The 26,490-nt window shown below is 44.8% G+C and overlaps 1 protein-coding gene across 1 annotated transcript in view; it reads right to left on the bottom strand.

Annotated features, from left to right (window-relative positions):
• The window catches only part of CDH13 (cadherin 13), a 1,016,810-nt gene extending 993,617 nt beyond the window's left edge, over nt 1-23,193 (bottom strand). The window contains exon 1 of the mRNA XM_028501894.2: nt 23,029-23,193. Within this exon, the coding sequence (XP_028357695.1) occupies nt 23,029-23,073 (45 nt within the window). The 5' untranslated portion in view covers nt 23,074-23,193. The remainder of the gene's footprint in view (nt 1-23,028) is intronic.
• Nucleotides 23,194-26,490: the final 3,297 nt, after the last annotated feature.

Below are 26,490 nucleotides of genomic sequence, written 5' to 3'. Positions count from 1 at the left end.
ACAAGCTAAGTATGTGCTGTAATCACATCACAGAGTAAACTTCAAAAGCCCACAGTGTAGTGACGGCAAACACCTGTCTATTTTCAAATCAGACGAATGGCTTTCTGATGCCATCAATCAGGAAAGCAGATGTATAAAGAGCAGCTGTTCCTTATTTAACCAAGTTCTTCTCATGTTGTCACGAATAAAAAACACAGGCACAGTCCTGGCCCAGGTGAGAAATAGAACCTGCTGGAAACTGCCAGGAACCCTATTATTCTCCTGTAACCTTTCAGAGCCCAGAGGTGTCACTGGTGACAGCCCAGAATGACAAACCAATGATACTTTTTCCAAAGCACAAGACTCCAGGGAAATGGAGATTCGGCTTTACAATTTGATTCCTTCTTTCCAGAACTTGAGCTTTGCTCAGGACAGTGATCTCCTTCAAAATGTGCTGTGACATTAGCACGTACGGAGACCTTTGCTTTGATGACTGTGACTGGCAGGGGAAGGCAGCAACAATAGGTTGGTCCAGCAAGTTGTTACTTTCAAATTGGAACTTGTAGCCTTCAAGGAAAATGAAAGGCCTCAAATTTCTTCTGATTGGACGGAGCTGGTCTTTCCTAAATTCTTGATCATATGTGATCTTCCCTACAGGCCAGAATCACATTTCTAGCAGCCTGTTTAATTGTCAGTGTCAATTACCCATCCTAATTCCTAAGGTCCAAGACCAGAATCACCCTCTCATTGTCTCTGCTGGAAAACCACATGGTGTTGTTTCTCCTATTGAAATGGGGAGGTACTGGTAGCAGAGAAAATCTGCAGGAAAGAATGGGAGGCTATAAGCCCCAGCCCTGTCCTCTACCTGTGTGGCTTTGTTCCAATGGCTTTCCCTCTCTGAGCCCCTCATCTGTAGAGTGGAAAAACAACACCCTCCTGATTGAGAATTGAGACAATACAAAAACTCTTTTCCCCAAGCCTTCAATACAGAGGAATTTAATGAATACACACCACCTATTCTCTCCCAATAAAATCATAACAATATAGAGTCAGGAGACTGACATTTAAATCCTGGTTCTGCCAATTATTCGCCAAAGAAGACAAAGTACCTTAGGCTGTTTCTTTAACTGCAAAATGATATCTGTAGCCTCCTGGGGCTTGAGCGAAGATCGAGGGAGATGCTGTATGTGAGCATGCCTCACAAACTGTGAGCTCCTCAGCTGTAAAATGTAGTGAGTTATAGTAGCTCCAACATTCGAAGTTTTGAATTAGATACTGTGTGTGTGTAAGTACTTAGCTGAGTGCCTGACACATGGTGCTCCAAAAATCTTAGTTGTTTTAAATTTATTTAATTAAAGAATTAGTATTAGAACACAAATGACAATGGTTGTTCTTAGTCTTATCACCAAAGCATATTAAAGTTCTCTCCTTGGAGAGACTATGTCAAGCTGCCCTGTCTCCCTGGGGCCCCTCCTGCCAGCGGGGAAATGTTTCTAGTGGGGAAACTCCCCTCTCCCCACCAAAACTGTGGCTCTATCCAGCTGTGCCGGACAAGGCTTGCCAACACCGAAAGAGAAAGCCCATTCTAGCCTTGCAAAGCATACCCCTCAAATTATCTGGGTTTTATTTATTTATATATTTATTTATTTATTTACTTACTTACTTACTTATTTAATTTCTGACTTAAACTCTTGCTGCCCTGACCCAATGGGCCTTCAACCAGCCTAGACTAGTTCCCTAGTAGACAAGGTGCCTCAACTGCCTGGTGTGCAGGCTGATTTTTATACTATGCAAAATCAATCCCAGACACGTGATTTTTCTGGGGGCGCTGCCTAGGAGAGGAAACTTCCTTGGCAGGTAAACATGATTCCAAAGGGAAGGAGTGAGGAGAGAGCAGGCTGAGCTCCAATGAAGTCTGCCGGCAGCCAGCACTAGATAGGCAAGGGGATTTGGGAGGAGAGCCCACTGGGGAAAGGCCTTAAATTGAACCTCTTCATCCTGACAGGGGAACATTTTGGGGCTCGGTGCATCCTTAGTCAAAATAGCCAGGGTAGGGGTTGTGCTCAGAAAGGCTAAGTGGCTGGGTTAATAAGGCTTTTAGGATCCCTCATGCTGAGTCTGCAGTGTGCAGACTTCTCCAAGCATTAATTATAGCGGCATAAAACTTTCTGGAATAGAGAAAGGGCGTTGAGTTCAGGGTGCTTGCTGGGGTCTGATGGATCTTCATTTGTCCCCTTGGAATCTTCAAGTGCTTTATTACTCTGCTCCTCTAGCCACTCTCTGGTGCCTCCAAAATTCCTTCTAACTTTGCTTTAATGGGCAGCCTCTGTTTATTAATTCTGGTAAAAAAAAGAACAATGGAAACAAAAAAAAAGTGCAACCCACTATGCCTCATTTGGTGCAAATCACAGAAGGTCAGTTTCCAACTAACAAAACTAGCAGTGTCTTGCACAAAATTTATTTTCTCCCGAAGAATGGGGGAACTGACCTGGAAGAGCTGACCGCTTGCTCTCTTGTGCAGTGCAACATTGTGACTTCAGGAGTACTTTCTTGGGGCACATTCTCGAAGTGATTGAGTCTCAGTTTCTTGATCTATAGCTTGTGTCTTTCCTAGGAAATGGCATTTATTGTGACAGTGAAGGCATCAGGATCCCTGTCTGACTTGGCTTTACGGTGTGCCACACACTGTGTCAGGCACGTTACATCCTTCAGTTCATCCTCCTATGAAGCCACTGAGATGGGGGCCAGTACCATCCTCCCCACTGTACAGCTGAGGGGACTCAGACAAAGAGTGTTATAGGATTTGCTCAACGTCACATAGTGGTGGAGCTGAGACTCAAGTCCAGGTAGTCTGGTGTCCTTGTTCTTATCCAGCAATTTTTTTTTGTTTTCCTTTTTCCATTTCTCCTTCCCATTTCCCCCTTTCCTTGTGTTCTCTTATATCACCTCACCTTCCTATTATTAAATATATTTTTAAACTAATGGATTGTTTTAATCTCCTACATGGTCTGACCTGCCATTTCATAAGTTCCCCCAACAACGTTCTGGCCCCTCAGCTTCCCATGCAGCTTAAACCTACTTCCCATTACCTGAACAGAATGGCCTTCTCAAAAAGAACCAGTGACCACTCCTTTGTGCAGAATCTAGTGCTTTCCCCAGATCTCTTCTTTCTTTGCCTTCTAGGGTATCTATCTGCAACTTCCTTCTTTACATTCTCTCTTTTCTACTTTGACATTATAATAGTCTACACTTCTTCCCCCATATATGATTACCAATCCATCTATCCATCCATCATCTATCCATCCATCTATCATTCATCCATCCACCCACCCATCTATCATCCATCCATCTGTCATTCACCCATCATCCATCCAACAACCATCCATCATTCATCCATCAACTATCCCTCATCTATCCATCCATCCATCCAGTTCACTTAACAATTATCTGAGCTCAGATTTTTCTGTGACCTTGGACAAGTTGCTTTACTTTTCTGATCTTCCATTATCTCACTTGTAAAACAGGACTATTAAAAATAGTTTATAAGATTGTTGTTAGGTTTAGAGAGCAGATGTAAAGAAACCTGGCTCAAAAAGGTGTTCGATATATATTTGTTGTCTCATTTCTAATTTTCTGCCACTCGGCCTTAAAATCTTGGGGTCATTTCTGGTATTTTTCTCTTTCTTCCCCTTCATTCCATTCAATGCCAAGCCTCTAAAATTGGTCCTTTCATTTCCACACTCCTTATGACCCTTGTTAATTTGCAAGCTGGACTTCTCACCTTGGGTCTTTGCCAATCCAATCTATGTTCCACACCATCCTTAGATTAATTTTTATGAAATATCATTTTCCATTATATTATTCCCTCTTCAAAACGTCCACTGGATCTCCACAACCTATTTTTAGATGTATTTTCTTCTTTCACTTTTTCAAGTTTATTATAGTTTTCTTTGTCAATGTAATACATGCACATCAATTAAGATTTATAAACTGGAGTAAAAATATCACTCACAAACCCATTTTATAACCAAAACTGCAGTTAAAATTTTGATAAATTTCCCTTTAGACTCTACCCTCTTCCCCATATACAGAAGCTTTGCAGGGGGGAGGGGGTGGGGGGGGCTTAGTGGAAATCCTACTCTACACATAATCTCCTGTTCAGTATTAATTCCTCATTTATATGATTTTTCCATGTCATTATTGTCTTCATAACCATCCTCTCCAATGTCTGTGTAATATTCCATTGAGTTCCTTAACCAGTTTCCATTTGTTAGAAATTTATCTTATTTGTTAAGCACTTAGGAGAGCCAGGCACAGGAAAACACTCAATAGATGTTGACTATTGTTATTATTTCCAATTTGGGCTACACATATGATGCAGAGAAGTGTTTCCATATATCTTTTTCTGTATTCAGCTGTTTCTTTAATTTCTCAGATGTAGATTACTGGCCCAAAGGGCATTACTGTTCTTATGACTTGACACTGATTCTAGCAGGTGCTGAGGGCTTCCCAGACACCCCTCTGGGCTTTCTATTAAAGGGATGGCCCAACTCCCCACTGCAGAAATCCACACCTCTTTGCTGAGAGCTTTATCTGGGACCCAAGTCCATACCCAGCAGTCCAGTAGTGCTCAAAATCAATGCCACCTTGGGTAGTCCCAAAGCAATACTCACTCAGATTTGTGGTATAAAGTCCAAAGCTCCCATCCCCCTCAGGTAGGATGACTCTGAAGTCTTCTATCCTTGCTCCCAAAGGTCCCCAGAGGAATTAGGTTCCAGGCAAACACTGAAGCAGCTGGCTGAATAACAGGCCATTCATGTGGTTGCCCTCTCTTCCTTGCTTCACTTCCCCACCCTCCCTAGAGTTTTCCTTGGGTCACCTCCCAGATCAACTAATTGTACTAAAGCCTCCTCTTAAAATTTTTCTTTGGAAAAACTCAGACAAATTCTGTGACACTTATCAACAGATGCCTAAAACCATTGTCTGCTAAATCCTGTCTATTCACCTCCTCCTCCAGAACCAACTTCCATTCTCCAAGGGCTTAAATCATCAAGGCCATCTAGGGCTAAGCTCATACACGGTTGTATTGAATCCCCATTCCAGCTGTATCAGGTAGGTATCATCACCCTCATTTCACAGGTCTGGTAGCTGAGGACACAGACAGGTTAAGCAACTTGCCCAGGGCTACACAGCCTTGCAATGACTGAGCTGGTATTCAAATTCAATTCCACCTTCTCTTAAGACCTGGCTCTTAACCACCACGGTGTACTGCCAGGCACTGCCATGTAGCAATAGTACGATCATTTGGGTAAAATAACACTGACACTATTAATAGCTGCTGTCACTGTAGCACTCATCCAATTTCACATTGCATTCACATTCATTATCACCCAGAAGAGCCTCCTTGTTGCCCCTGAACATGCTATCACTATTTCTGCCTCAAATTTGGACTAATGTTTTCCTCCAGCCTGCAACATCCTCCCTTCCTTCTCTGTCTAGCTAAATCCTATTTCTTCCCCTAGTCTTGATCCCACCCTGTTTTCTCCTTACTCTGCCACTTCTGCTATTGCCATTCTCACTCTTCCTCATCTGTAGATGGGGATGATGGCAAAACCCACCTAGCAGTGTCGAGTGAAAGCATCTAGCATAATGCATGCTTTATCAAAGGCAGGTAACAAATGGCATCTGTGTATATTATCACCTTGACTTACTATAACCTCTCTACCCACTGCCCTCTAGACTTCAGCCTACTTTCTTCCATTTCTTTGCCCCACACTGTATAGGCCATTTCTAGTAAGGCAGCATTAGTAAATTAACAGTCACATGTCTGAGGAATCAGAAAAAAAATTATCCAAACCTTGTAAACAAGGCCAAAATGATTGATGAAAATCCCTCAAATATCATTCAGGGATGAAGGCCACCAGATGTTTGGGAGCATGTTCTCAGTTCATGCCACTGTTTGCCTTTGATTGAAGACCCCAGACTCAGGGAAATGACCAATTACTTGACCATTTTTGCTCAGTAGGAGATGAAAATAATTTCTATCTAGTGGAACAGATATCCCAAAGGCTTAGTCTAGGCATGTTGCACATTAACTAGTATTTTTCTAATTCAACAGTCTCTTACTAACATTTCTTTTTGCTCATAAATACCTCAGCTTCTTAAATGGCCTTTTAAATTGTCATAGCATCTTACTGGTTTCCTCATAAATTAATGAATTGATATTTGTATTTACCTGTGAGTCATGGTTTTAACTTTTGAAAAATTATACGTGCAGCACGAATAGTAGCTTGCTACTTGTTAACTTTTCACTGACCCAGCTTTGGATTCTGGCTTCCTATTAATAACAGGATAAAGTGGAGATAAAGAAAAATAAAGGTTTGTGTATGCTGGGTGGATATGAAGCTCTACACTTAGACCAGATTTTCTCAACATTGCACTACTGACATTTGAGTCCAGATAATTCTTTGAAGTGAGTACTGTAGGGTGTTGGGAAGCACTTCTGTTCTCTACCCACTAGAGGCCAGTAGTTCCCCCTCTCCCCATCGTGAAAACAAAACGTGTCTCCAGACATCACCACTTGTTCCCTGAGAGGCATAATCACCCTCAGCTGAGAACCACTGGTTTAGACTGCCACCTCACAAGTAAGAATCGCAGGCAGATACTAAAAGGATCAGCAAAGATTCCCAAAGATTCGCGAAGAATCACACAAAGAATTATTCTGGATGGGCTTCAAAACCCAATGGCTATAGACACAGCTGGCACTGGGGTCTTCTCACGGGCCCAGAAGAGTCATTGTCTTTTTATCATTCTTCCCTTGTGTCTGTAATCTCCATGAGATCATGAGATCAGCAGCTGCAGAATCTGCATCTGTCTGGTTCACCTTAGAATCCTTAATGCCAACACTAGAACCTAGAATTCAGTAGGTACCAATAGTGTAGTGCTCAGCAGGGTGTAGTGTGTGTGTAGTGTGTGTGTCTTTAATGTGAGATGGTATTTAAGCTGGAGTTTTAAGTCACTTCTGAGCATTATTCATCTTTCCCTGGGTATCTCCCATGTATATATGAGATATACATGTTAATAAACTATTGCTTTTTCTCTTGCTAATCTGTTTTTTTTTTTTTCTTAAAGAGCCCCAGCTGAAAACCTAAAATGGGTACAGGTAAAGTTTTCACCTCCCCTACATGGCCTTTCTGAATGCTTCCTCTGTCATCACCCCTGTAATGACCCCTGTAGTCTTCTGGTCTGCTGTGCAGACAACAGCTTTCATTAGAGGCATCCTGTGAATACAGTTCAGTGCTTCACAGAAGTGAATGCCACGACATGGAGCAGAATCTTTGGTCCCACCCCTGTATCACTGTGGTCTTCCTTCTGTGATCTTTGCTGCTTCGGGGAAACAAGTTCCTGGCCCAGGTTTGTCCTCTCTGTACCCAGAACAACATTAGGTCAGTCTCTCCGCCCAACAGCAAACCTGAGGGAGCATCAGCATCCCCTGGGGCATGCGTATGTGAAGACACAGAATGCTGGGTCCACCCCCAGGGGCTCTGATTCAGTAGGATTCAAATTCAGTTGGAGAATTTGTATTTCTCACAAGCTCACAGGGGATGCTGACACTACTGACCTTGGTGGTCAAGGCCCAAGTTCTGAGACCATACATCTTGTTTACTCATAGATGCCCTGGGAATGGCATACTATATGGAACAGCTTCCTTACCCCCGGGAGTTTGGGAGGAACATTAGAAATGCAGCCTTGGGAAGCCCCTCTTTGAAACTTAAATGCACACTGAAGGCTCAAATACATTCAGCTATAAAACATAAGCAAAACACAATCTAATTTACTTCTCTTGGAAAGTCCAGAGTTTCTCCAAATATTAACTCATGAAACCTATTTTTTTTCCGGAGTCCTTATTAATTCCCATAGAACCAGTGCTTCTTCATAACATACTTTGCCAAACACTGCATTGGAAAAATGGTCAGAGAGGGCTGATTCAAACACTCATGTGGCTCTTCCCTATTATCACCTGAAAAGGCTTTAAGCATCATGGGGACCCCAACAGACCCCCTGTCACCTGGAGTGGGTGACCTGGGAGACAAGTTCCTGCCCCAGCCCAAACTACAGCAGCTCCTCCAGACTGGAGACCCAGGAAGCTATTTACAGTTTCTCAGCTTTGTCTTTATAAATCCTAGCCTTCTAGGACCACAGACTGGCATCCTGGACCTGGTCAGGGAGTAAACCCTGTTTCCCTTTCCTGTTGCATTATGCATGGCTATTGGCTTTGTCACTCTGTATTTTAAACATAAAAGAGAAATAAAATCATCAAAGTAAGAGTGAAGACACAGAGAAATAAATTCCATGTTTAAGGGGTTTGGGAATCAAAGGAGGTTTAGTCAGGGGTAGTACTGATGGGGGCAGTGTGTTCTTTTTTGCAGGGGCAGGTGGCTTGATTTGGAGAGTGCTGAGTGCTAAGGATAAGGAGCAAGAAAGAGCTCCTTCCCCTGCATTAGATCTTAAATTGCCTTCTCATTGCCAAGCTATGGAATTTTCAACTGAACCAGCCAAGGGGTGCCAAACATTTGTATTAATTTGGGTAAATCCTTTTAGCAGTCTGGTATCAACTTGAGTACGGTAATAATTAGCATGTCAATTTAGTTCTCTCTTCTCCCTCTCCTTTCAGTCCCTTTCCCTCTCTGGCCTTTCCTCTTCTCCCAGTCTCTCTCCCCTCCCACCCCACCCTCTCACCTTTCTCTCCCCCTCTCTCCCTCTTCCTGAGCACTTATTCTCATTTCTGTTAAAAGTCAGCCACACTAACACACCTCCTTTTCCTATAGTGTCTGGGTCTTCCTGCCAGGACCCAAAACCAGAGACACCTGGGTCAGATGGGCATGATGACCAGTGAGACAAAGATAGACCTTAATCTATTTTGTCAATTACCAAAACAAAAGTAAGAAACCCTTTCTTTATTTCTGAAGAAATGACCCAAGTTACCTACAGCTCTGGACCACTAGGGTTGCTTTTAATTAATGAAACAGGTGTGAAAACTGGTATGATTCAGAACTGCCTGGATCACTTGCCAGACCCAAGTTTCTCAGTATCTTGGTGCCTCGGTTTTTGATCTCTGAAATGAGGTGAATGATAGGCCCTTTTGAGGGACAGTCCAGTTTCTGTAAGTAAAGAAGCAGAATGCTGCTAGGATGTGGTGAGCCCCTGAAAGAAGGTTGTGTGTGCTCAGAGATGGCACACGCGGAAACACTGAGGTTAGACTGCCCGATGCTTGCTTATTGAGATGCACTTCACTCACTACAAAACTCACACTGCTAAAATAAACAGTTCTGTGGTTTTTAGTGTCTTCACAGTTGTGCAGCCATCAGCACTATCTAGTTTCAGAACATTCCATCACCCACCAAAGAAATCCCACACCCATTAGCAGTCACTCCCCACTCTGCAGCCCTACGCAGCTACTCGTCTACCTCCCTGTCTCCATGGATTTGCCTGTTCTGGACAGTTCTTTCTATTCATGGATTCATGCAACATGTGCCCCTTTGTGTCTGAGACTGCCTAAGTTTGAATCTCAGTCCCAGAGTTCAAAAGCTATGTGATCTTCATCAAGTTCTCCCAGAATGTCCCCATCTGTGAAATGGAATTATTGCAACAAAATCATAGTAGACATACCATAAAGTCATTAAGAGAATTAAATGTACCAATTAATACATGTGAAGTACTCACACAGGGCCTAGCTCACTGTAAGTACTACTTAGATGTCAACCTCCACTACTCTGCTACTGCTGTTATTACTAGTATGATGCTCCTCTGCCCCAAAGCGTGTGACCGGTGGTGGGAATCCAAAGATAAACAGAGCACAGGGAACACAGCTCTTGCCCTCCCCAGTGCACAAGCTGGTGGGAATTACATGGCTAGGAAATCAGCTTAAATGGATACTGTAAAGCCTTATTGTAGGCACATTTAACTAATGGAAATCCAGCTCTCCCACAAAAAAGAGAAGGGAAAAGAACAGTTCAAACCCTACAATTAAATGCTGTAGAATTATATTATGTGTATATTCTCTACTGTGCACTGTACATTACTGCATGCATTTTACATGGGTACATATTGATTACAGTACAGGGTTGCATACAGAAAACCACACACACTGAAATCGTATGGGCAATGTAAGAGATTTAAAGGTTCATGTTGACTCTGTTTGCCTTAAACCTTGCCTTAATGATCTAATCCCTGAATAAAATGTGACTCTGTTGTGTGTCGACAACAGTAACAATTCAGTATGATTCCAGATAAATGAAAACCAGCCGAGATGCTGTCAGTCGGCTGAGTTGGGCATTAGGCTGCAGTAGGTTCCAGCCGGCAACACCTGTTAGCCAGGCACCACTTCAGCCCTGCACAAGCTCACCGTCTCAGTTTGAAAATAAACCATGTAAGCATAGTCATAAGAGGTTAGTGAGTGGTGGACATGGGCGTAGGAAGCAGACAGAAATAATCTCTCACCCCACCAGCTGACAGAACAGACAGATACAAGAAGGAATGTGCTCTTCCCCTTCCTCCTGTCCATCCCTTTGCCTGCTTTGTCCTTCTCGGTAGCACTTGTCACCTGGCAGACATCACGTATCTACCCATTCATTTTTTATCATTTCTCCCTCAACCAGTGTAGAAGTTCACCAGAGGAGGGACTTCGGGTGCACTGCTCACTTCTATAGTCTCAGTGCTGAGAAGAGTGTTGAGAGCTTAGTGGGTGGTCTGTAAGATTTGTCAGTGAATCAATGAGCAAGGGTAATTATTTAGAAAGCCTCCACTTTTCTCCTATCTTCTGTCCCCAAAACACCCATAGTCTGTTCCTCCAATCGCAATTCACTTATTCCTTATAATTGCTTAGAAGTAGTGAGTGGGAATATATCCAAGTCAAAGATGAGGCCCTAAGGTAGCACACAGGGCTTTGGCATGCTGGTACCATCTAGTGGGAAAGAGAGTATCTGCAGGTGGGTGCTGAACAAAACTGGGAGGGTGCAAGAAAGCAACAACCGTAACTTCCCTTCATCAGTAGTTCTACTGAGGAAGTTTGTAGTAACACATGATGGTGGCAGACAGAATCTCCTATATGCTCATGCCCTACCCAGAGCCTATTCTGCCGGTCCAAGCACTTCTCTAGCCTCTACATTGTCCTTCTCAGGACTTTTCCAAACCCACAGTTGCTCCCCCAGAGCCACAAAGTCTCAGCAGGGAAGTACAGAGGAATTAATGGTGCCAGGGGTTACCCTTTACAAATGGAAAATGGGCATAGATAGACATATACCCCGGCCTTCTGGCTTGCAAAGAGACCATTCTGAAGTAAGTTTTACACAGTTCTTCCACGGGGCCCCTGCAGCAATAAGCCCCAGTTACCCGTGACAGCAACCAGCTCAATGACACAGTCTTTAGTGGCTTTCTTTCTTTCTTATTTCCACTCCTCACTTCTGTGCCCTGAAATTATCTCCCATATTAGCTCCCTGCATCAAAGCCTTCACCCCCATCACTGTTTAAATGAACTCAGTCCTTTATACCTTTATACCAATATACCTTTGAGTGGCAAGAAAGCCTTAAGAATTGTACTCCAGATAATTACTACAAAAGCTAAATTTTTATACATTTTAGAGCTGATCTGACAATTACATTCCATAGCTGACTATCAGCATCTTTGCCTTGATCAAATTTAATGCGAAGTAAGCCCGTGATGTGTGGTCCTAAAGAAGTACCACAATTCTTATGGTGATAAGAGGACAAAGAAAATGCCTGGTCTTTCTCCCTGGCCTCTACCCTATCCCAGTATGAGAAACTGGTGAGGTGGCTAGTGGTTTCAGTCAGGGGTGGGAGAACAACAGCTCAAGCACAAAACTCAGCTCTGCCTGTTTTTGTAAATAGAGTTTTATTGGAACACAACCCTGCCCATTTGTTTGCATAATGTCTGTGGCTGCTTTTATGTTACACAGATAGAGCTCTGAGTAGTTGCAAGAGAGACCATATATTTACTCTATCACTCTTTACAGAAAAAAGATTCCATACCTGTGTTTAAATCATTGGTTGCTATATTCTTAGACTCCCAAAAGCAAAACTTCAAGAACTATAGCAACAAAAAATAGAGAATGGACAAAGTTTTGCCAATGATACCACTAGGGGCAAAAATGCCCTCTATTTATTGACCATGATGCATCATGGCATCAGAACAAGGGACTTTCCATCCTAACGGCGGATGGTAGATAAACTCAAAACAACCTCCTATTCCATTTTAATTTTTTCATAGCATTATCACAATCCAAAATTATTGCATTTACTTATTTTTGTTTTTACTGTCTTTCCCTCTCCTTAGAATGTAGACTCCATAAGGAGAGAGAGGCAACCTTGTCTTTCTTAATCACTGCTGCTTACTACATATCAAGCGTCATGCTCTAGATATAGTCACTGATCAGTAAATATGTGTTGAATGACTGGCTTAACCAAACATGGAATGTGTAGATTGGGGTGCACAGAGAGAAGCAGAAATGCAAGGCCACTGTGGAGTGGTGAGGACTGGGGCAAAGGGAGAGTGTGACCCTCCACCAGCACAGGCCTCTGTGAGCGCTCTCTGCTCTCTTACCAGTACATAGGCTAGTGCCAGGCACACAATAGACACTCAGTAACTGTTCACTGAATCAGTGGCTACCCTGTCTAAAGGAGCTTAAATTGAATTAAAAGGAAAAAAGAAAGCTTTTCTGGTAAAACAGAATGAAACTTGAGGATAGATTCAGTCCAATTGCAACTTGCTATAGATCTGTGTGTCTCACTCTCGCTACAGGCTGTATAGTCCTCATTTTCCTACAGACTGGGGAAACTGTTATTGTAGACAGGAGTACTCAGGAAACACTGGCTTATACCGTGTGTCCTTTGGCACCCCTGGGGAGGAACACCATCTAGCCAGTGAGCTCAGCAGCTGACAAGAAACTGCAAAACTGCCAGAGAATTTACCTGTATGCCTGGAAGTTTCAGAGGTGGCACACCGAGCTGGGTCCTGGCAACTGCACTCTTCCTGGAATGGCCATTCTTACTGGAGGAAGCATGCAACATGGGGGGTTCGTACGTCCCAGTCACAAGCAAGGACTCAGAGACAAAGAACACAAATGGCTGTGGGCTAACCCAGTTCTGAAGGGTGCAACTGGTAACTCAGACAGGAGGGCCAGGTCCTAGACCCACTTTTAAAGACCAGGAATTCAGAAGTGGGGTCACTGCAGGCAGCCCTTTTGACTCTAAGAGAGCCAGAGAACAAAATAGTTGAGAGAGAGAATTCTTACATTATTTGCGGGAATAAGGGAGGAAATTTTTAAACACTTATGAAATGTTCAGGAAAATACACATGCACAGGAATCAGAAATGCATGAGTTCAAACCCTGGTCCAGTTCTGTGTGGCCTTAGGCAACTGACAAACCACTCTGAACTTCTTTTCATCGAATATAAAATGGAGATAAAAATAGTTGCCCCTGAAGACTGCAGTAAGGATTTGAGATAGTGTATGCAAATGGTATATAGCAGTAAATTGTACAGTACAATTTACTGTACTGCAGTAAATTTCCCAGTTATTTTGATATATTTTAAATAATAACAATTAGAAGTGCTCATGATGCTAGCCTGCACACCCACATACATACTGCCCTGATAAAGCTCCTCAGAAACAGATGCTGTGAAGACACATCTAGAAGGTAAGATCCTGTCAGATCAAATGGTTTTATGAGGCATAAAATCTCCAGGGGGACAACCTTTGTGGAGCTACCAATATGGGAATTGGCAAATCCTTCTCTAGGGAATGGACTTTACTTTTTTAAATCTCTGCGAATTTTTAAATACACAAGCATTTTTCCCACCTCTAAGTCAGATGCTCAAGGCCAAGGCCTCATGGTACCTTCAAGCCACAAACTCCCCTGGAGCACAGTGCACTAAAGTTAATACAACCAACCCTCTTTCAGCACCTAGCAGTTGCCAACTGTGAGATAAAGTCTCAAGCATACACTTATTTAATTGTCACCAAAACCCTGCTGGTCAAGCATAGCTATTCTGTCTTTTTGTTTAGACACAGGAGGAAACAGAAGAGGAGGGAAATAAAGTAACTTATCTTCGGTCACACAGTATGCAAATCGCTGGGTCAGGATTTAAGCTCATTTCTCAAAGGCTCAGAAGTATAAGATGCTCCTCCCTCTGGATCTATGTAAACTGTCAGCCCCGACTCACCTCTGTCACTTTCCCCAGAGGACCAGGACTATGTTGTTTTCATCTCTGGATCCCCAAATTGCCAGCAATCTTGCCACTTGGTGGATATTAAAAATTATGGGAAGGAAAGGGAAAAGATGGAAGGGAGAGAGGGAGAGAGGAAGGGTGGAAGGAAAGGAGGAGGGCACAACAACCCTTCCCTCAGTACTGTTTTAGCCCCCAGTTTTTCCTACTGCAACAGTTACAACCTCAGCTATGTATTTTCTTCTTTCTTATTGGATGCCCTCAGTAGACTCTAGGCCCCATGAGAGCATGTTTCATTTCCATCTTATTACCTATGAATTTCCTAAACATTTCAATAAATACTTAGGAAATGGACAAGTGTTCAACTCCTCACCTTCTCAAGATAATGTTAACTGTGTTGCTGGGGTTTATTATTGTTTTTGTAAAGAGCCAATTGTTAAACATTTACTAGCACTCCACTGATTGGTACCCAGTGGAAGATTCTGCTATGACACCCAGGAACATAAGAGTCACCAAAGCTATATCTAATATGCTGAAACAAAGGTTTGTTAGCATTCGCAAAGTGATTGCTGAAGGCAGTAGATCATTATTTGCTTCATGTAAGAAATGTTTCCAGTGCTGCTGATTGAATGTTCAAGAAACGATTAAAGGCCTTGGCAATGTTTCACTCAAATATCTTTTGCGTGAAAAGCCTCAAAGATTGGTTAATTATAGAGTTATACATAGTCTCTGCCTAGTCAAGGGCATTTCCAGGCCCCCACGGTGCTCATCCCAGATGCAAGCATGGATTGAATCTGTGGGCATTAGTGTAACTGGGGCCCTGACTACCTCTCCTGAGGAGTATTGCTGCAGCTCGGCTAACACCCCAAATGGAAACAGCCCTCCAGCCCTGTTTACATGTCAAACACCTGGCTTCCTTGTTTGGGCAAGTGGCTCTAGCTTCCTGCCATCTGAAAGAATCAGAACTCAAGCTTGCATTCTTAACCCCTCCCTGACCCTCGCTCTGCCATCTCTAAACCCAGCTACCAGGCCCTGGCAAGTTCTTCCCTAAATATCTCCCAGATGCTCTGAGTAGAGTGTATCTAGTTCGCTCATCCGCACTGTCACTCCCTATTCTAGATTTCCATGACCTCAGGCCTGCATTGTTCTCTCTTCCACTCATACTCAGTTCCCATCTATTTGTCACACTGCAGCCAGGGTGACCTGTTCAAAACGGAAATCTGACCCTGTCACACTCTACCCTCCCCTCAGTACTTTCAATGGTTGCCCATTACTCTAGGACAAAAAAACAAAATCTTTGTAGGGCTGACAAGGCCCCAGTGGCTCTGGCACCCCCTAGCTGCTCCTCACATCACCCTCCTTGGGCTGTACCGTGTTTCCTCCTGCCCAGAGACTTCTACCAGTCTGTGCCTTCTGCTCTTCCCCACCCACAGCCTCTAGTGTTGCTTCATCTGTATAAGCCTCACTACTTTTCCAGACTGCAACTTGTGCATTGGTCTATCAGGGAAGCTTCCCAGATCCTTCATCTGGATCTTATGCCTTTCATTCATATATATATATATATATATATATATATATATATATATATATACATTCATTCATTCACTCACATTTACTGAGAGCCAGCTACATGGCAGGTATTGATCTAGGTGGTGGGGATACAGAAATGAACCCCTCAAACAGCAACAGGTGCTATTTGAGGGAGCTTACATTTTAGTGAGGGAGAAAAACAAGGCACAAACAAGCAAAATATAGAGAATGTCATAACCTCATGCAACTGTGTGTTTCCTTCCCTCATAGCAGTTGTCTTTGGTTTGAATTATTCATCAATTGATTTTTATCCCCCACCCCCGCCAGGGAATTGCTTGGGTCTGAGCCCCAATAGATTGAGTCAGCCTTATTAGCAAATGTGCCCTAAAAACATAGTAGGCCTTCTGAGGATACCATAGATACTTATTGAATCCACTTGGTCCCCGGTGAATGAATCTCCCTGAAGTCAAGTTCCTTGAGTGCTTGGGGCTTGGGAGGGACAATCCCTAATGGCCAGACCCTGAGCTCCTCCCTGTCCTTTGAGAAGCCTCCCGGCAGCCTCTTTCTGTAATTCTGAGTCACAGCAGAAGCCATCAAACTTTTTCTCCAAAAGGCCAAATATTAAGTATTTTAGGCACTGTAGGCCATATGGTGTCAACACTGTTGTTACAGCACAAGCACAGCCATAGACAATTATATAAATGAATGGGCATGATTATGTTCCAATAAAACTATTTATGAAAACAGGCTGCAGGCAGGAATTGGCCCACAGGCCATAGTTTGCAACCCTTGAGTTGATGATCCCAGAGGCCCAGCCACTTATGGCAGCTGAAGGCGGGGCCTGTGTGGCCCGAGTCAGCTCTGGGTTCTGCTGGCAGAACCCAACGACATTCCACAGACTGTACGGCAATTAACAGCGAGATTATCACAGAAGCTCAAGCTTCAGGCATTTGCAGGTACCATCTCCTCCAGCACATGGAAAAGCAGTTCTCTGCCACTCCCAGAGGAAAGAGACTTGGCCTGCAGGCCTCCTAAGGCAGGGATGGAAGCTGCCACATTCCTTGCAGGGTCCCCAGGTTCCTCCAGAGGCTGAGCTCATTTCCTGGCCCTGCCCAGGCATGTGGCAGGGCTGCTCTCAGCTGAGCAGCTGCTGCCCTCCACCCTAGCCCAGCCTGCGCTCCGCTGGCAGACACAGGGGCTTTGTGCAGAATGGGGGACACTCAGTGGGGCCTTTGAAAGGAGACATGACATGTCAAAACCTGCCTATTGCTAATGCTAATTTTCAGGAATTTGACTTCTGTTGGCAACTGACAGAGGAAAAATAATTACCTTTTGGGTTTTGTATATGTATGTAGTTATATTTACCCTGATCTTTAGGGTCTATAGCTATGGAAAACAGAGTTATCTGAGGCTTACCTGCTAGAATGGGATGAGTGGACAAATTTGTCTAGTATTTACAGAGCCAGGGAGCATTAATTATAGCATTAACACTATGTGTGGGCCGAGGTGGGTGTTAACTGTTAAAAACAGTCACAAAAACATCACACAAACTCCAGTTGGCACTGGGGTAACAATGTCCTGTGTATAAAAGTACTCTAGGCAACAAAATTATGGAGCTAACATTACCCTGAAGTTACAAATGCTCTGTTAGCTCAGTGCTTCCAGAGTACCCTGCAGGCCTAAGTACAATATGTTTTTGTGATGTTCTGATTATACTCACACTATGGACGAGCAACCCAGATGGAATGACAATGCCCAGTGTGTCACTGTGTTCCAAGGGCAGTGATGCTCTTCGTATAAACCACACACAGCGCTCTAGGACCTACATTTTACCCAGTGGTCCCAGAGCCCCTCGGCTGCCAATGCATAACACTGTGTTGGGTGTGTCAACGTGCTGGTGTTCCAGAACTCAGACTGACTCAAAGCTGCAGTGTGTCACTCCTCCGGGTGTAACTATTCTGCATGGAATGATGGTCTGGGTGTTACAGTGCTCTGGGTACCCCGAATCAACCAATGGCTAATGGTAATAACATTCTCAGGCAGAAGATGCCTGTTCATCGAAAGGGCACATCGATGGATTTCAATTAGAGCAATCAAAAAGAAGCTTTTAAAATAGCCTATTACTGAAAAATTGACTGCGTAAGTTTGATTAAGCCTCAAAATTTGGGAAAGCAGAAATTCCTGATACAAAATGGCTGTTGAGGCAAGTGGGTAAAATTAGGGAGGACAATGGGCTGGGTGAATAGTCCGGGACTGTGACAAACTCCAGAGGCATGTCCTCCCTAAGGGGACAGTAGTGACTCAGCTCCAGTAAAGTGTGGCCATGTGGAAATGAAGCTCTAGTGTTGCCTAACCTTCAACATTTTAAGAAATACAAGAAGCCTAGATTTTTTAAAAAATGTACAAAATTTCTCACTTTACAGAACATTTGGGCCAAAGAAGATACATCCATGAGCTACATTTGGCCTGTGGCTGCTACTTGGTAACCTCTGCCTGGAGGTCAGAGTTGCAGAATTGGAATGGATGGGCTTCAGCACCATCAGACAGGTATCTTGAGGTTCAATTTGCTACACCAATGGGTGACCATTCACCTCTGTGAAACCTGGCTCAGTCTGCATTTCAAGTTTGAAATGTCAATTCTTTCTTCTTTAGCCTGTCCTTAGCCTCTTCTCTCTGTAGAGAAAGAAGTTTCTTTCCACCCTACCCCTAAAATAAAGCCTCTACTTAGTGCATGGTGAATGTGCAGGGGATCCTACAGTGCAGCTAGGCATCATTTGTATACTTTGCTCAGGTAGGGGGATCCAGGCCTGGGGTCCCCCAGGTGGCTGCAGAGGAGACAGGCTGTGGGGAATTATACTGGCAGCATCCTTCAGGAGGGTCAGATTCTCCCAGGCATGTGGGCACCTTGCAGACAGCTAAGCGGAAACAGTGCCAAAACCACTGGTCACTTGATTTGATTCTGTCCAACTGATTATTGTAATTGGATGACAGATTGATATTTCCCTCTTCTTTTCAACTGTGTTGAAGGGTAAGCCAATCTGGCCCATGACTCACTCTTCTGGGTAGTTACCAAATGGGGAAGATTATCTCCCTTCCCAGGCAGAACTGTGCCTGCCTTTTGGCTGCCTGAAGAGTAAACTGGGCCCAACTGAAGTCAAATGGCAGGAAATTTCAAAACTTCCTCATATTTCATATTATATATTGTCTATAAAGGTCTTTGAAATGATCCTTGCTCTAACAGTCAGAAGGGATACATAGTTGAGGAATAAAGTAGAACAGAAGTAACTACACTAGGGGAAAGAAGGAGATGGGAAAGAAGGAAAGATAGTGCAAAATGACAGGATTTCTCATCAGAGGAGCTTGTAGCAAATACTTGGGAATAAGGACAGTAGTTTGGTTTTAATGGAGCCGTTGTACTGAAGTTCTTTAAAATATGAGCTGTAGATTCAGAATTTTGTAATGCTGTGGATGGAGCCCTCTTCTGGAGAAATTTTTCAACAGATATTACAACAAAGTCAAAACGCACAGAGATAGACATACACACACACACAGAGAAAGAGAAATAGGAAATACTATTGGCTATTTAGATGAAATGTCATTCATGTGTGGATTGAACCCATAGTTTGTCCTTTTCCTTACTTTCCACTAAATAGAAATTAACTCTACTTCCCAAGCAACTATCTTTTTAGAAGGAGGGAAAGGAAAATGGATCCTCAAGAACCTGGCTATACTTTTATCTTAACAGCAACTTCAGACTGAGTTGTACATCTAAATCCTTGTACTTTTAGATAATGCTGTTACTGGGTACACCATTTGTTGGACAGCTTCACCATAACACATAGAGAATACTTCTACAAGGAAATGGATTAGATTTAGTGGAAAACCCAAGGGCTAAAGATAGAAAAGAAGAGAGGGGAGGGAGGAAGAGCAAGAGAGATTAGCTAAGATGACTGTTGAGGCTTTTAATATAGACGATGGCATTACCTGCATTTTCCAGATCCCATATTCACCCTTACAGTTTAGTAAGTGTCTTCAGGGACTTGCTAAAAAAATTGTTCAGACACATTAACTCTTCCACTCTGATTTTTTCCACCACTTAATCTCTGCTTTTGCCATCTTATGGGCTGTCACATGTTGAACCCTTCTTGGAGCAGGGCACACTCTGCAATTCTGTCTTTTATGCTCATCAAAACGGTTCTGCAAACAAACACCGCCCTTAAAATGTAACAAATGAGGTGGAAGGGGCACTAGAAGACACTGATTCTCACTTAAATTTTGAAAATCAAGATTCTGACTCCAAGAAAGTGCTCCCCTTGTTCAAAGCAACACCTCAGAACTCTGGAACATTTGTAGTCACTCCCAAGTGAATGCTGTCCAAACCTGCACCACTCCCTAAAGTCCTAATTATTGGGGGATTACTCATTCATTGTTAGAACTTTTGGCTAGTTGTGATACCCAAATAGGTGGGGGGAGGGGGAGTCATATTTACAGTGGAATTTTTAGCTCATGCCTCTCTTCTTTCACATTTATTAATCATTATAGCCAAATTCCAGAGGCCACTTGTGAGACAGTCTTTCCCAAAATGCCCCAGGGGAGGAGAGAGGTGACTGTTTCTCAACTTTGCCAGTTTCCAGCCATTGTTGCTTAGATTTCCTCCGCCCCATTCCAAAAATACCCCAAACAGCAACCTAGTCAATAAACTTACAGAGACTGATGTCTTCCAAAGCTGGACCCAGCATGTTACAACCAGGGTGGAAAAACACACACATGCTTGCCTGAACACCCACTGCCAGGGCTGAGGGAATGATTTGCTTTATTATATTGCTTTCCCCTTTCTTCTGTTTTTTTCTCTGCCTCAGGAAAGTTCTGTTTTTGCTTGTTGACTCCAAGACCCCAAGACTTTACACACTTTTCACACTATGGCCCACAGAACTCTGCACTTGAGCCTCTTGTTGGTTAACTGGATTGAGTGAAAAATCATTTCTCCGTCAGGTGCTATTGCTACCAGGATATCAATTACTGTCCTAATGTGGACACTTGCTCTGAGTATGCATAACAATCTAAAAGAGAGATACTCCTCTCAGGGCAGGCAATTTAATTCAGAGTAAAACCTCCATTCACCCATTCTAAAGAAACTGAGTGAACTGAGAGCCTTCATAACCCACTGTGTTGGCTGGGGCTTGGATGAGGAGACACACCAGTTGCTTTGCAAAAGGCACCACGTGAGAAGCCCCTAGTGCACATGGATTACTGGTGGCTGTCATGTGGTCTGTCTTACTCAAAGGGAGGCATAACTTTGGGCAAGCCCTAGAATCCAAACTGAGGTCGAAACATGCCCACAGAGAAAAGTACTGTGAAGTCCTAGGAAAGGCGGTGGTCAGTGCTCCCCAGACACTGACAGCTCCCAGTGAGCCAGGCCTCATGGTAAATGCATTACCTAGGACATCCTGTTGGATGCAATCCAATCTGCCTAGAAATCCTAGGAAGGTGATAAGATTATTTTTCAGTGTAGAATCTGGAAGCTCAGAGAAGTTAACCAACTTGCCCAGGGTGGTACCACTAACATACGGCAGAGCAGATCTGCCCAAATGAGAGGCATGCTCTGAACCACCCTGCTAAACTAGGATGCATATATACACATACAGCCTGAGGAATAATTAGTCCAGAAAGACTGGAAAACTGATTTATAGACAGGCATAGGATTTGTGGCAGGACTGAAGGCTCCAGGGACCCCCAAGAGAATCTGCCAGCAAAGCCCTGGTAGAAGAGGAGGGTAACTGAATAGTGGCTGTGGGTACAAGGAAGAAGGACACAATGAGTGGGGAGAGGGGGCTCCACAGGCAGGCACCCTGGTCTGCCTCCAGGCACTATCACCCCCCCCCCCCCCAAACACACACACACTTTGAGTGCTTTCCATGGCCACGGCATTCCTGGGACACTGGCCCATTTCCAAAGTCTAACTCCAATATTAATCCAGCAGTAGCCTCCCCTTAGAAGGCTGCTCTGCGTCCTCACATGCTAACCAGCCCCTGCCAGGGACCCTAGCTGCTCCCTCCCCCTCTCACCCACATACTCACACAAGTGCCTCTTCCCCTGGCACCCAGGAGTCCTGGACAGGAGCTCAACACACATTCTTAGCACCCCAAGGCACTCCCTATCTCCCTTCCTCCTCTCTGCTGGCCCTGCCTTGATCTTACCCACCCACTTGTAGGCTCTCTGCTCATCCCAAATCCCATAGGCTGCCAGCTAGGTCGTGGTGCTCTCAGAAACCTCGGGCCCCTGAGCAGTGCTGGGCGTGCCCCTCAGCCTCCAGTACCTCTAGTCTAGCCTCCTCTGAGTACTGCTTTTAACACACAAACTTCGGAGATCCCCTAGATACATAGGTGGTTGCTGTAGGACCACATCTCCATCGCTCCCCTTCCCGGAATCTCTGGGCCCTACCCTCCCGCCTCAGTGCTCTGAGGGTTAACAGGCAGCTGCGGCCCGGTGGGCAAGGCTTGAACTTTTCTCTGTTCTCCGCGCCACACAGGAAAGCAGCAGAGGCGGCAGTTGGGGTTTAGGGCCGAAGCTCCAGCTAGCTGGACAAAGCGGGGTGCATGGGGGTTGGGGCCTGAGCCCTGACAGGGGACGCACTACAGTCCTTCCCGGCCCGAGGCTGGGGAGGGAAAGGACCCCTATGCCGGCGCCACTCGCTCCCGCGCCTTTGAGCGACAGCAGCAGCCGGGCAGCAATGCACTGCTAGCCCGAGGCACCTTCCAGCGGGCTGCCGGACTGGGTGAGGGGAACCTGGCGCCCCAGGAAGTCGGCAATACCAGGCCGTCCTCTCCAGCCTCTGAGCAGCCCGCAATCCGGACACAAGCAGCGCTTCCCCTGCTCTGCGCTGAGCTGGGTAAAATCACGACTCCTTGGACTCGTCTCTGAGTCTTTCTCCAATACATGAGCCTCAAGAGAAGGCGAATCAAAGTTACCCCACTTGATGCAGGCAAGAATGTCGCCCCTGCTTGCAAAATAAAGGACTCAGGAGCTTTCTCCTCCTTTCCCCAAGACAGACAGACACACACACACACACACACACACACACACACGCCGGAGTGGGTAAGCAGACGCCCTAGGATCTCCGAGGCTGGAAATGACCTCCCTTCCTAGCCCAGGGCTGTCTTTGCCACCGCTCCAGGAGTCCCTAAGCGCCCCGAAAGCCCTCTCACTTTGCCCGCGCCAGGCGATCATAATGCAGAACTGGGGCGCCGGGCGCTCCCGGCAGCCCCTCTTCCCTACCTGGGACAGGAGAAAGCACAGGACGAGCGGAGTTCTCGGCTGCATTTTGCCCGACTAGAAGCGCCCGGCGGCGTTTTCATTCATGCACGCGGCTGCACTGAGCATATTTTCCGTGGGAGCCAGGCTTTGAGGAGAGGCTCTGCCTCGCCAGCCAGCCAACTTCCCAAATAGATCAGCGGCAGCATCACGAAAGCATTGGGTAGAGGCTGATGACCAGGACCAATGGCTTTACAAGACGGATTCCTTCATAAAGCTCCCTCGTTTTGCATGGCAGATACCGGGCTAGCACCTCGCGCAAAGCGAGCCCCTCAAAGGAGGCAACCCATTTGGTTTTTTGGACTGTTGGGGCCCATCTCACAAATCACGCTGGGCAACGCCAGCGGATTCCACTTACACAGAGAATGGAATTGCACCAGGGACTGGCGGCCACTTCCAGCCCAGTGCAAAAAGATTCTCTTTATTAAAATGTTAATAAGATCCACTTTATTTCCAATAAATCAAATAAAATGACCCCAACAGTTTCAGCCCTTTCTTGGCAATAGATTTTTTTTTCTTTTTCTTTCCTTTTTTCCCCACGTGGACCAAGTCATGGTGGTGTTTGGTGTTTCCCTGCCACCTCACAAATCACAAAGAGGACAGATCAATTCTAGCTTGCAGAAAAGAGTCCATCAAGGGGCAACAGATTTGTCAACTCCTCAGGTGCGAATGTGACTGGCCACCTACTCCCCAAATGTGCATCTAGCACCAAAGTTGGGACTATGGTTTGAAGAAACTTTTTAATTTTTATATGGATGTGATCATTTGGAAGCTCCTAGCTATCCCCAGAAACTCAGAACACTGGCAGCCACATTTTAAGGGATTTTATAAGTGGGGTCCTATGGAAATGAGGGTAAGAAGGATATCTCGGTCTGCCTTTCCCAGGAGGAATCTAAGAAAATGCCTTAAAGACCTTACTTGCTCACTTCCATGCAGCCTCCTAAAGAGTATTTCAGGTATTCTATAATAAAGGATATTTGTGCAATAGAATTTATGCAACCAAAATAGAAAATCTGGGCCAAAAGGAAAAAAATCAGAAAACTGAAATGCTAAACCCAAACTCTAATAAATTTACTCTGACTTAGATCTGAGCTTCCTGGTGGCTAAAGCAATAAGAGAAACACATAAGTTACATAATTCTTACAGAAATAGGTACACAAATATCTTCTGACATATGTTCCCTTGACACCAAATAATGGGATAAATGTATTACGTGTTATCTAATATAGCAGGACACTGAGCAATGGACCACGCTGAGATCCAGTGGATTGGGCTGTATTCCCAGCATCTGGCACAGGGCCTGGAACATGGAGACTGCCATTAGTATGTGTTAAATAGATGTCTAGACTTAATCAAGAAGTAGCGATGGCAGGGTGGAACAAAGATTTCAGAGCCACATTGCCTAAGCTGAACCCCAGCTCTGCCACTGACTAATAAGTTACTGAAACTGTCTGTGCTTCTGTTTGCCCACTGGTTAAATGAAAATACACATCATTCAGAACTCATAGGGATATGGTGAGGATTTAATAACAAAATAACCACTCAATAAATATAAAATGATACACTTATTTTTTTTAAGATTTTATTTATTTGTTTTTAGAGAGGGAAGGGAGGGAGATAGAGAGAGAGAAACATCAATGTGCGGTTGCTGGGGGTTATAGCCTGCAACCCAGGCATGTGCCTTGGCTGGGAATCGAACCTGCGACACTTTCATTTGCAGCCCGCGCTCAATCCACTGAGCTACGCCAGCCAGAGCTAAATGATACACTTTTAAACATTATTTCATTGTCAGCTGGTCTATCATCTCATGTGGCCCCAATGTCACTAATGAAGATGCATTGCCATTTGGCTGCCTGACTGCTTTAGCCAGAGCTGGCCCAACAGATGACAGTGTTGGCCGAACAGCACCCAGAGGAGCCCAGGAAAGGTGACTACTGCTGCTTCTTCCAGCTTCCCACTGTCCTCCTGTGGAAGCAGGCCTCGCCCCAGAGCCTCTGAGATGCACGGTCACTGTTGGATAGGTGCTGGGCGTGTCTCGGTTTGGAGCCCATGTGTGTGGAGACCAGTTCCCACATAGCTCACCAACAAGAGTAAAACAGGGTGCTTTGCAGTCAGACCTGATTCAAATCAAGACATGGGGAAATATTTTAATTTTTCTATGTTTCAGAGCAGAAGCCATCTTGCCAATCAGGGGCCAGCTGAGCTGAGCCCATAGATTCAGCAGGCACAAAGACAGAGAGCAAGCAGAGGACAGCTCAGGAGATGATAAACAATGATAAGGGGTAAAGGATGGCACTAAGATAATGTTCCAGCCACGTTTCCAAAAGCAGCCATTCAGTCAGGAAAGCACTCCTAAGGGTAGGGTGTTTCCAAGGATGCATATGTATCCTTGCACAACGTACACAACAGTATTATTGAGTTTGTAGTTCTGCTGGACCTTTCTTGGTCTCCCTATTCCATCATTCTTAGTGCTGCTCACCAAATAGGTCCAGTTTTCCCACTCCTGGCACATGGAAGAGTTGTACTTGTCGCCCCCTTGTGGTTAGCATGAGGAAGTGTGACTAGTTCTAGCCAATAAGTGGTGAGCAAAAGTGACAGCTGTCACTTCAAGGCAGGAGCATTTAATCACCAGTGTGAGACAGACTAGTTTCCCTGGAATAGGTGCTGAGATAAAGATTTGTGCAGGTGACTTAATGGGAAGTGTTCTCAGGAGTAACAACTACAAGAAGGGGGAAATCAATGTTGGCAGAGGGAGAGGGTGAACACAGCTGTCTTTGCAGTAGAGGACTCAGCAAATACCAGGTGAGCTCTGGGGCTAGAGTGGTTCTTCAGAGATGACCCTAATAGAGTCAGTGGGCTGTGCCTTTGTGCTCCCACAGGGCCAGCTGTTCCCCTGAGTAGGAAACTGATTTGGGGTGAGGTAGCATGGTGCAGCCAAGGGCAATATTCCAGTCTGACTTCAGCTTCATCATTATATATTAAACAAAGGTTCTCACCCACAACAGGTGACTGGAGGCTGTGATTCCCAGGCTGCAGATGACCTGGGGCATCTAATGGCACCAGTGAACACAGATATAGACTTGCCTGGCCAAAATTCTGCTGAGTCTGTCTCCAGACAGGAGCTGTGCAGGCATTTACCAAGGTCCCTGGCTTTTGTCCTGAGCTATTCTACTGGCAGGCAGAGTGGCTCCAGCCAAGCTCAACTGATTCCAGGCAGTTGTGCTCAAAGGGCCAGTCCCCATCCCTTCCTCTCTCAGAAGGGGAGGTGCTAACTCTTAGAGTCTTCTTAGGCCTTGAATCTCATCTCCAGAAACCCATGGAGGTCAGGAAGTTAGAAAAAGATTTGTCCGTAAAATGACACCTGGATTGGGATCTCCAGACTTCTCTTATATTGCATAAGTAGCTTTTAGTCCCCAAGCCTCAGTT

This window comes from Phyllostomus discolor, chromosome 12 (genome assembly GCF_004126475.2).
Source record: "Phyllostomus discolor isolate MPI-MPIP mPhyDis1 chromosome 12, mPhyDis1.pri.v3, whole genome shotgun sequence".
Taxonomy (NCBI): Eukaryota; Metazoa; Chordata; class Mammalia; order Chiroptera; family Phyllostomidae; genus Phyllostomus; species Phyllostomus discolor.
The sequence above is the reverse complement of the archived record's forward strand: the minus strand, read 5'-3'. Positions and strand labels throughout refer to the sequence as shown.